Raw genomic sequence first — 12,655 nt, forward strand, 5'->3', positions numbered from 1 at the left:
GATATTAATGGGTATCAGCTCCGGAAATGTTGATTTTTAAATGTCTTTGAACCAGGGATTTCCCCTTCATTGAAATTCTTCTGGATCGAACCCCCCCGCACCGATAACCATCCGGCACTGGGGCAGTCACTGTCCTGCGACTAGCCCCAGTGACGAAACAGTAAGTCTTCCTACATCTGAACAATAACACTGTGTAAGTATAGTCATACTATCATTTATTGTTCATCTTGCATGACTGGGCAGTCCGTCACTTACTTGAAAATCGTGCCAGAGGCCGGGCATTCTTGTCACCAGCTTCATTTGCAACTGAAAAACAATGAAAAGAAAGATGAGCATGTTATAACAAAATACTTCTCATATATAAATCAATCTATTTCTGATTCCAGAATGTAGTACGGCCTCGCACATAATACGACCCTAAAGTTTTGAAGGTGTTCTACATGAAACATAAAAGGTGTTAGGCTGCGCATATAACACGAGTACAACATATAATACGGGTACAGTTTTCGGAAGGACATTTTTAGGAAAAAAACATAGCACTGTATGAGGGCCAATACGGTATTTTTATCAAACCAACAACACATTCTGTGAAGGATTACAAGCATAAACTAGCAACATTTAAATGTATTTGCCATTATTTTAAAAGTGCATTTGGAAATATTCCTACCTCTGCATTAATGATTCTAGAGAGGACTGGCGTAAAGTATACTGTACGGTATTTACTGTGATTAATAGAAGAGAGAATACTGTAAATACAATAGGTAACTAGAAGCTGTGGAAGAAGTAAATCCTGGCAAAACTCTTTACATCCTGCTTGACAAACAATCTGACACTTTTAAGTATATTTCATATATGATTTTAAAGTTAGTTTGTTAATATGGTGACTCGGAGGGCTTTCTTTTCCTCCGGCTCCACCCTCTAGTGTGATATTTCTGAGCCTGTGTACACTCTGTGGGTCCCGCAATAAACTGCTTAAGATGCAATTCCAATTGTACGTAAAGTTCTACTTCTTACTGGGGTATCCACCATTTTCTCTTTTATGCTACATTATATATAGTAATGTTGTACCGGGTACTGTAAAAAAACAAAAAAAAAACGGGTAACGTCATACAGATGTAGTAAGACTTACTGTCCCCAGCGCTGAGGACAAAAAAGCAAAAGTCTGCAGCGATTACGCTGCAGCGGTTCCATGCTTCTGAACGGGACCTCCGACAGGGTTAATAATCCGGGGTGCGACTGTCGCAGCCACAGAAATGAAGACTATTATCTGTAGTTATCGGTGACAGCACATAATGCGTTTTTGGGGCCTTTTAGGTAACCATTCCTTAAATAAGATAGGGAAGACGAATTGATGGCATATTGAAAAGGCTGGCATAAATGTATACTTCTGCTCACTATTGTGTGTAAAAATGCACTTTCCTATACAGTGAAATGTATACTTCTGCTCACTATTGTGTGTAAAAATGCACTTTCCTACACAGTTCTGCAACCGCTATGTATTTCAGTAAGACATTTTCTTGATATCCTGGGAGTAATTTTACATTAATTTATAATCAGAACGATTTGTTACAGTCTTGGTAGGGCTATTTGTAAACAGTAAGGGTGGGTACTCATGTTTTGGTTCTAAAAATGTTTGTGTTTTAGTTCTGGGTTTTGCCAAAAACTCGATTTGTTTTGTTTTGGATTTTTACAAAACAGGGAAAAAAAATTAAATAAACTGCTCAGATTGCATATTTAAGCATAACAATGGTTTAAATGGGTATCAACTAATAAATACAATTATGAAACTAAAATCAAACTGACAACATTTAAATGATTGTAAAAGATATGGCGAGACACACTTAGAGAAGGGTTCTGATTTTGTGTTTAGTTTTAGAATGTAGAGGCCTGATTTTGCCTAGTTCTACTAAACAGGTTCAGTAATGTACTATACTCGCATTACAGTAACCATACAGTGTGAGATCGTTTTGCCACTAGATGGTGCTGTACTATTGCAAAGTGTGCAAAGTAACAATATTATGGTAAGGTTTTACAAACATGAATCCTAATCATCGTTTTTGGGATTTTTTTTTTTTACACTAAACCGGTGGTCACTGAACCTTTTGGCTACCATATGGCCCACCAATGTTTGCATTCCTATTTGCAAAGAATGCAATATAACCTTGCAGTCAACGTGCTAATTGGATTTTAAATCAGTTCTGTACTATGAGAAAAAACTTGCAGCATTTAAAAATATTAATAAAAAACAACTCTGAATGACATTTTTAATGTAACAAGCATTTTTGTTTCTAGAGCAACCTTTTACAAAGTCACAGATACTAAGTCAATACTCTTCCACCGTTATTTAGTGAACCTGACTAGCACCCTCTCTATCCACCTTTAAGACCCACCTTAAGACACACTTGCTTAAAGAAGCATATGAATTTGCACTGTGGATATTCTGAACACATGATACATAAAGCTTGGCCCCATGCAGACGCACTAACCAGAACTCCCTCCTACTGTCTCTGTACGTTCTCCCTACCTACCAATTAGACTGTAAGCTTCTCGGGGCAGGGACTCCTCTTCCTTAATGTTACTTTTATGTCTAAAAGACATACAATACAACCTGTGAGCCAAATCTTCGATCGATTACAGGAGAACAATCGATCTGCAACTTAGCTAATTACTCATCATTGTGTGGATTGTATTGATGCACATATTAAAGGGAAACATATAAATGGCAGCTTGGACGGCTGCTTTAATTGCAATATGGGTCAAAAGGTCCAGAAGTTCATAAATATGACTTCCTCTGCAACAGGTCCCAAAAACTGCATATTCCGACCAAGATGTGAATGCTCCTATCAAAGAAATTTGAAGGATAATGATGACAGAAAAGGCAGCTTACTTGTTACTGTTAAAATACTGTTTTTGAAGTGGATGAAACCAGTTAGAATCCCAGTATTAGCAGTCCTTGTGCCCAAAGGCCAGTAACCTCCCCTTCTCGTATTTACCCGGGATTTTCAGACAAAAGAACTGGGCAATTCCTGTCACCTTCCTGTGCCTCAGGCAACACAAATAAAATCATAAGCTTTTTAGGGAAAGAACACACTGCGCATTGTGTAAATTATATAATAAAAACTTCTCTTCCTTTACCTTCTGTTTTCTTAGGCGGAATGTGGAAAAAATACACATAGTGTAACTATCAGGGAGTCTCCGTATTAAACAGGGAGAGTTGAATAGTATGGTTGTATGAAATGAATAGTGTGTTATGTACAGTATATTTCAATTTACTCATAAAATAATATCCATCGGTCTATCTACAGTATCTGCCATATTGAACAAATTGTCTTTATCTTGCCCTTTTCATACTGATCACATACTACATTACAAAACTCTTTGAGGGGATTGTTGCTTTGAGTGGTGAGACATATTGAGTCATATTTACTAAGCAATGCTATCCCGTAAGACACCTTCTGGCAGGGGAAGACTCGTAATGGCCAATTGAAGTGAATGGACTGCAAGGGCCCATATTTCCTAAGCAGCACCAGAAGATGTCTTATGGACCACACTGTTTAGTAAGTATGGGGTGATCAAAACAATAAAACTCAATCCCCCCGTCCATACTGCGCTCGTGCGTGCACGTGCACGCGAGCGTGGGGAGGCGCGATGCTTGCAGAGACCAATATTTTAGTATTTGTCGTGCTTGCCCTGGTCACGTGCGTGGCTCAGCCAATGAGGGCGAACCGCTCATGAGGGCGAACCGCTCACGTGACGTCACAGGCACACCCCCTACGTGCGCAACAAGATGGCCAGGAATTGCCCCCGAGCAACATGAGCGCTTGACGTAACAGCGCTCGAGTGCCAGCGCCCTGGCTTTTACCCTTGATGAGGCCTTAAGGAACCTTATTGGCTTATGGCTTAGCACTGCTTGATAAAAAAGGATCCATTCTTCACCCTTCTCAAGGCAACAATTGAGACTACACCTTTAACACTACAGTAAATGCTTTGTCTCAGTGATTCATTTTCTGTAGGCTTCCTCCATTGTACAGCAGCATCCTTTGTAATTCGTAGAAATAAATAGAGCGGCAGTATTAAAGTTTTATTTTTTTCCCCTTCGAAGTTGCTACTCTTACTGTTTTTTTTTTGGTTTTTTTGCACAACTGCCAAATTCTCTCGGGCACTTTTTTCATTATACAAAGCCATTTAATATAATATTCAGAGAAATTGTCAACCCTGTTTTGGAAGTAAAACTTCATTATTATGTATATAATTAATGCAGAAACATGATCATTAAAAAAAACTTGCTGCTACATTTTCCATTTCACCTCTGGTTATAAAAATGTGAATGCAAAATGCAACATGTAACAAGAGCGAGTTGTCGCTATTTATTTGTTTAACGAAATTACCCCCTTGGCAATAAGTATGCTTTGTAGTGGATTCTCAACCTGGGTTCTGTGCCACAATGGATAGTGGTTAAGCGTATTGTAAATGTACATGGCAGGCTCCCTAACACATCTCAAACACTTCTAACCAAAGGTCAAAGAAGTTACAGTATATGATAGGAAGAGACTAGAAGAAAAAGAGAGTCACAGTGACCCATAAAAATGGAGTCCGAGACACTCCAGATATGCTCCTTTGCATGGCATTTCCCAGAATGCCTAGCTGCAGTGGACGCAAGGAGATAATGCTAGGAGATAATGGGGAAAGGCCAGTCCTAGCTGGCCTCTCCTATCAGTACCCCTGGTCTCAATTGAAAACATGTTTTCTTATTTTTTGCCAACTATCCCAATTTATCCGTCACATTACTTGAATGTTTTCGTTTCCTAATTTCTCTCCCTCTAGTGCATTTTTATTGGAAATATTTTACATACATCAATCACAACAGGCAACATTTTCGTTATATTATACATTTTAAGAAACTATTATAGGTTGACAATATGATTTAATTCCTCTGGTTACATTTCTGTATGTGACTATCTTGGAACACCGTATAAGTTTCTTGTATATAGACTTTACCTTTTGCGCGTTGTCAACGTCATGCTGGCTTTATTTTCCTCGTTTTTTTAACTAATATCTAACTTTAATTAACATTTGAATGGCATTCCTTCCTCCCCCCTAACTACTGTACAATGTCCGTCTCTATGTATTTTCTTTATAGATCAGTTGATCAAGGTTTACTTTTGTTTTCTTGTATTTGTCCTCATATGGTCATTCTATTTTTTTTGTGTGAGAAGCTGTCTGGGTGACACCATGTCAACCATGTTATTTTCCCCCTTATGAGATAACATTGGATGATATGTCACTGGGATTTTTTGTTTGCCTTCCTCTAGATCAATATACTGTAAGTATAGATATAGGATAAATTATCTGTTGTCTAAATTTAGCATAGGTTGAACTTGCTGGACACGTCTTTTTTCAACCTCATCTACTATGTAACTATGGCCACAAACATTTTTTCTATGGCTGTCTTGGCTTTGTCCAAGGATTAATTAGCCATCCCCATATTAAAAATAAATAAATTTGTAATTGATCTTGAGCTCCTTATGGAAGTGTGCCTCTATTTAATCCATGGACATCAGTTTAAATAGATATGCTTTAACGATATCTAATGTTGGAGGTGATGGAGATATCAATTGCAGCATGATTGCTTTTCTAGCTACAGTACTATGAGCCCCAATTCAGAGACTTTGACTGTTCTGGTTATGTTACCTTCCTCATCTAGCCATGGTTATACAGTATGTTGGGAAATAGTAATACCATTTGAATCTTGTGATTTTTAGTACTTTAGTTATATAGTCCATAATTTCATCCCAGAAGTGTTAAATGGGTCTACACAACCACAGGCAATGTTTAACATGTGCCCTCAACGTTTCACACTCGGGGCATTGATTAATGGTTACTGCTGATGAATGGGGACTTTTATTGAAAGGAAAAGGCCTTGTGCATTATTTTAAATTGAACTTCTCTCAAATTCTCCAAAGGTGTCAATGTATATACATTTGTTAACCCAATAAGAGTTCATCTACAGTATGTACTGTATTTCTGGGAAGTCTTTCTGCCATGCTATTAAGGTGTTCTATAATATTCGCCCGTGTCCATCTTCCCTCACAAAATTGTACAGTTCCGAAATGTTGTGTCTATTTTCTCTTGTATGGACTAAATAGTCATCAAATCTGTTCTGTAATATATACTTCTTATAATTTGATATTTTTTTCCCCATAATCTAGCACTTGGATATAAGAGAGATTTTGTGGTAGCTCTTTTTTTTGTGCTTAATTCCTTGAAGGGAATAAATGTTTGTTTTCCTCTAACTATTAAGTGATCTAGATAATCTATCTCATTTGTCTCCCAGATTTTAATGGATTTTTGATCTTTTCCTGGGATGAATTCTGTGTTATCGTGTTAGGGAAGGTATCTTGATGTATCATATGGTAAGCCAAATTCTTTCCTTGTTTCACTCTAGGCTATTATGGTGTCCCTTATCATGACTGTTTGTTTTATGTGTGATGGTACAGTATATCCTTCCATTTCATATGTAAGATCCCTTTCAGAGATAATGGTTTTACCAATTGTTTTTTTAGGACAATGTATGAGGTAATAGTTTTTTTCACAAAATTCAGTTTCCTACATGTTGGAGGAGATACAGTATGTGAGATTGCAATTTTACAGATCGAGTAAATTAAAGCCCCCTAATCCTTTAGGTATAGTAGGCATAGTTTTTTCTATGCTATTCTGCCCTTTTGTTTTTGTTTCCATGGACATTTTGTGATGAATATGTTTCATTATTATGTCTTTGTGCTGTATCAGCATTGGTAGGGTCTGCATGGAATATAAAAGTCTTGCTAACAACATAATTGTTCCCACGCAGCCCTTGGCAAACAATGAGAGTAGAAGATTCATCTATATATGTAATTCTTCTACAAGTTTTTTTAGAATGGGTCTGAAGTTATTATATAGTTTTCCCAATTCTGCCTCAATGGTCCAAATGATCATAATGCAGATTTTTTTCAGGATACGGTGGTGAAAATCCTAAATAGCAAGAATAACCTCTGCGAGAAGTCAGAGCGGTGTCGGAGTCTAGAGCGCGCGTCACTGCCACACTGGTTCTGTTGATCAACAGAGCGGGGGCAGAGTTCGCTGCGCGTCAGAGGGAATGCTGGATGAGCGCCCACGTCATACACCCAGGTGAGGGGCGGGATCCGGATCCGCAGATGCCGGAGCAGACTACGCAAGGTCCACGCGCACGTCACAGGACCAGCAGGATGCGCATCTTGAGTGTCTGTCACCAGAGGGCCAGTAGGGTGAGGAGATGGTCCTTGAACGCTGGGACGGCGAATCCTCACAATACCACACTCATCATTGTCTACCTTCTGAAATGCTGCCTCAATCTCTCATCCCTCAATCCCTCAGCCATCTCTCCTTCCTCCCTTTCCTATTACTCTTAAAATAGTAGAGCTAGACCCTGTTTAGCATCCTTCTTCCTCCTTCCAGTGCTTGTTCCTGCAGTTGCACATTGTGCCTAAGGAATGTACAGTATTAGAATCTTACTGAATACCTGACTCTTTCCCCTCACAGGTAGTTCTGCTAGTGCCCTAGCACACCCAGAGGTTGAGGTCTGTCCACATTTAGAAAAGTACTCATTTTCCTTATCCTCTTCCCTCCCTCTCACATTAGTATTAACAATGAATGCTTCATTTGGCATGGATACTCTCTTTAAGCCAACTCTTGCAAACATCTATTTTTTTCTGGACAACTATTTCCAACCTGGTTGTGGTGAGTAATCTGATGAGGAAGTTGATGGTGTTGGCATATTATGCCTCTTTGTTTTATTTATTTTCATACTACAAAGTTGCTGCTACGAGTCAAGTACAACTGCTGCTGTTTTCATAGGAGCAGCTACATTTTTTTTATTTCTAGCGTCCAATTTATTAGTATTTTCCATTGGCTGTCACCATGGCAAGGATAAGGACCATCACTACGTGCCATCTTTTGCCAAGATGACATGATATCATTTTTTCTTAAGTGACCACCAGATCACTGCATACTGTGTGTATAATACTCCCTCTCCCTCCTTAATGCCCTAGCATAGTGTGTGTGCCATATTTATAATCTCAGCAAGTTGATCTGCTGATTTTAGAGAATTTAGCAAAATAGGAATATTAGGTGAAATTGCAATATACATTGGTTTAGCTTATTAGCCTCATGTCTGGCAAATCGCTTGCAAACTATAACTCCGCCATGTTTTTTTTCAGCTTTAATATAAAGGATTAATTTTCCCTGGATAGTGATCTCCTGCGAACGTTTTGCACATCTTTAGTGATAATAAAGGCATCTTATTGCCCATCCAAATGATTATGCCCTACTCCTGCAGGAGTTGTTTGAATGTGTCATTTCTATTTATTCGGCTGGGATCTAAACATTTTGGCACATATTTACTAACCAGTGCTATTCCATAGGACACCATCGAATGCCAGAAGACACATTCACGTAAATGGTCTTCCGGTGACAGACAGTGTTTTACGTTACAGTACCGCTTAGTAAATATGGTCCATTATCTCTATACGATCTTGGGTTTATTTATAACTCTTCCATTCCTCAATCCTTAATTCCTCGGCTGGGTATTTTATTCCATCTAGCTATCTGACTGCACAAAATTAACCATGACTTAAGGATGCCCCATTTCCCACCCCCCCTCACCTGTCAACCAATAATAGGCACGAATATAATGATACACAACGCTTTTTGGGGGGTTAAACGGCTATTGTTTTATATATATATAACAACTATCATAACATAGCCATTTAAAACCAACCAGTGCCAGACTGCCCATTGCTATGTCTTGATCCCATGCATACACGTGACTCCTGAACCTCAGCTTGCTCAGTCTACATGATATATTTTACCTTGTGAGAACACCCATTCCTCCTCCTTCTTTCCCCTCCACCCCTCGCTTTTGAGACATTTCCCATTGTGACACTTTGTTTTTTTGCTAAAAACATTTGCTAGAATTCCGGTTTGTTGGTAGTGTCATTAAATCTATTTATCTTCATGACATTTGTATTCATTAGATCATTTATCTATTAGACAGGGAGTGCTGGTACTTACATAGGTGTGATGAACCTCGGCTTGCTCAGTCTACATGATATACTGTATATTACCTTGTGAGAACACCCATTCCATTATGCCTGTTCCACCAAGTTCCCCAAAGCATTAACCCACGTGCTGCCCCAGACCCCAGTCCGGCAACCTCTAAAAGCGATGCAAGCTGAATACTCCTTCCCCCTCCTTCCTAAAGTCCCTAGCTTTAACCCCTTACAGACATACACCCAGGGCCTGAAACTGGCAAGGGAGGGTCACCATAGTCGTGCGTCCTACACTGATAGCTCCTGGCTTACTGGATCACTTTTTAAAAGAAAGAAAGACAAGTAAAAATACCATTTCAATGTAAAACATTTTTCAAATAGTCATGCAGTCAAAGAGCCGTACAGTTTATCATTTACATCCTCATGATATTATCAACTGTGTGTGATTTTTAGCAAAGGTTACAGGAATACTATATTTCAGAAAAGGTTAGAGAAATGTTCTTTTTGAGTAAAGGTCTTTGTTAAGCTTTCATTTTATATTTTGTTTTTTTACTCATAATATTCATTGTTATTGTAATTCAGTAATAAAATATCAAGCTAAAGAGAACAGCAGAAATGTATACGTCTGGTTCACAAATAAAAAACAATAAACAGCGTAATTGTGATAAATTGACATACTGTAATATGCATAGAAGCCAATATAGCATGCACACTTTTCTAAATAACAAAAGATCATAAGGCAATAGCATAGAGAGGGAATAATAAATATGCATCTTATATACAACATCTTCATTAATGAAAATGCAGGGTAGATTTTCAGAGCCATAAAGTAAATATCAATAAGCATTGAAAACACGAGGAGCCTATGAATCTAATGAGAGTTAAAAATGTGAGTAACTCTTATTATACAGCACTTGGACATAAAAAGTCATAAGAAATTCCTGAGGCTATCCCAACATATCATCCCAGCTATTTTGCCAATCTTTTCCTATATTTATATGTAACCCCCTGTTTGGTTACTAGTTGTTATACGAGGGTTAAGTTCTGTTAGGTTGTTGCTAAATGGTGACGTTATATGTTTGTTGCCAATAGTCTAACTGAAGATGAATCCCTGCCTCTATTCTAGAAGAAGCTCACACTGTCACGTGGGGTGGGGTGATGTGGTGAGGAGCCTAACCAATCCCCTGTAGCTATGGTGACCTGTGACATCACTATGTAGTTTAAATATGGGAGTATAGGGGGTTGGTCCATAGACCCCAAGAGAACCACAGGGTGCCCCAACAACATCCAGGAAGGCTCCAGACGAAGCAGGAGGGGTCTCAACTGTCTGTATGTAGTCTTAGTCTAGTAAGTGTGTAACTCTGTGTTAAGACGTGAGGTCACCTTTATTGTTTTCACAGTTAAGGAAAAGTATCCCCAGCCAGGAAGGGCCACTTAATATCTGATGTAGAGGCCGTGACTGTCCACTATTATTGAGGTAGTATGTGCGTGACAGTTCACAGTTAGGGATTCCTAAACCAGGGTTATCTAGAACTGGCACCGGCATGGTTGCTGTAATTCCAACCTTGAAGAATAGGCATACCAGGTTATTGAGTGAAGACTGCTAGGACTGTAAGGATGAAGGGTAGATGGGAACCCTGATAGAACAACACCCCAAAGCGGAGTCTAGAAAAGTACCTATGAATGGCTCCAGTCAATGAAAGTCATGGAAATGCATGTTCATCTTGACCGTACGTGAGATAAAGTGACATAAGCCATGTGTACCTCCAGGTGGAGCTGTCTGGACTCGAGAGAAGAAAGCTGTAGGTGGGAAAGCCTGTCCTTTCAATAAACCTGTTCTGTTTGTGTAACACAGTTCCTACACTATCTTATAGTAACACACAATAGAGCCGGGCAAGGAGGGGTTACATATACATATTTCCTCCTTCTGACACCATGGAGGTTATTCCATGATGCAGTCCCTTCTCTTTCAGCAATGAAGTTTCCTGAGTCTGCCTTTACTTTGAACATGAACATTGGTTCCCAACTATATTTTACATGGAATGTCTCTATTAGATCTGCTCTCTCCTGTTTCATCCATGATATACACAGAACTGAGATTATTGTCTTCCCTTGCAGGGCTAAAAACAGGAATCATAGAGAGATTCACCAAGGTCCGATAAGGGGTTTTGCAGCTCGATCCTGAGTTAACCACCATTGACTTGAATCATTTAGTGAATCTCCCAAATACCCCCAGATTCACCGAGCTCTATAACAGGCTAAAGCACCTGATGCGGTGTTAACCCATTACATTAATGGGAAGTAGTGCCAGTACACCTACGTTAACCCATAATAGAACAGGATGAATCTGGGGGATTGTCATGTTCTAGCCTACAGTACCCATGCTTATCCACCGAGACTGCTGCTACTCTGCTAGCTCTCTCATATAACATTCCAGACCCTGAAACCTGACACCTGTGCACCTGTGCTCTACCTCTCAGCCTGCCTATATTAACGTCCCCTTCCTGTCTGTCAGTGCCTGTTTATACTGGTTCCTCCAGCTCTTGCTAGGTTCCTGTTTTTGCTGCTGCTATTGCCCTGTTCCTGTCTCTTCGTTGCAGACCTCTGCTTGTGACCTCGACTACGCTATCTGCCGCCTGCCTCTGACCCTTGTGACCCCGACTACGCTCCCTGCTATTCCTGCCACTGGGATCCTCGCCAGCCGAAGATCAACCCTCGACAAGAATAGACGTACAGAAAATACTAGAGAGAGGTAGACTCTTGAAAAATGTGATGTTTTAAAAGTAAGTGTAAGGATGTGTTAGGAATGTGTACATATATATGTGGGTTCCGCGCTGTTACTAATGCAGGAAGCGCCATACTGTTCTTTTGCAAGTAAGATTACTGTGTGGATAGCAAGGTTGCGCATGCGCGAGGAAAGCGCGCGAACGGCAACCAATCCGGTGGGACCTTGGGGTTGAACTTTGAACTGTGAACTGTGGAGAAGTCAGCTGAGGCTGGGGACCAATAGGGTGATCGGATTTTGGAGAAGAGAGAGACAGGAAGCGTGTGGGAGGACACACGAGTGAGAGAGTGGAAGGAGGAAGGTGGCGGAACCTCGTGTGTGTGAGCGGAGGGTCAGTTACCCTTCCGCTTAGGACAGATACATTCCCCAGCCCCCAGGAGTAATACCCCTGTCATCGTAGGGTGCTGCTTTTGTAGGGACGGCCGTAGCACGTAGGGAAGCATCCCGTTAGTGCTGGTTCAGCTGCAGGAGTATCGGACGCCATCTTGGTTTGGAGACAGACTGCAGAACAGAGCAGAGTGTCAGTGAAAGGTCTGGAATGACACTACGGACCCTTTTTGAAGAGGTGTGGTCACCCCAGTGACCGGGAGGTATTGTTAATCATCAAGTGCACCTACACCGGTCACCAGGCGCTGATCCCGCCTCCCACTAACTAATTGGGGGCACTAGTGTGCTAGCAGACTATTCAATATAAGTACTAGTGCCAGGACATACTCCTTTGGAGAGTGGCAGAGCCACCTGTGTACAGGACATTTGCCCTTTTAAGGTGTGGCTGAGCCACAGTGTGTTATGTTATGATTATAGA

General features: G+C 40.2%; 1 protein-coding gene across 4 annotated transcripts in view; it reads right to left on the reverse strand.

The window, feature by feature from the left end:
• PDE1C (phosphodiesterase 1C) overlaps positions 1 to 12,655 on the reverse strand; it is a 1,267,836-nt gene that overhangs the window by 878,252 nt on the left and 376,929 nt on the right. For all 4 annotated transcript variants that reach the window (XM_075586551.1, XM_075586550.1, XM_075586552.1 and 1 more), the window contains exon 2: positions 256 to 306. In XM_075586551.1, the coding sequence (XP_075442666.1) occupies positions 256 to 306 (51 nt within the window). The remainder of the gene's footprint in view (positions 1 to 255; positions 307 to 12,655) is intronic.

This window comes from Ascaphus truei, chromosome 2 (assembly GCF_040206685.1).
Source record: "Ascaphus truei isolate aAscTru1 chromosome 2, aAscTru1.hap1, whole genome shotgun sequence".
NCBI classification, from domain to species: Eukaryota; Metazoa; Chordata; class Amphibia; order Anura; family Ascaphidae; genus Ascaphus; species Ascaphus truei.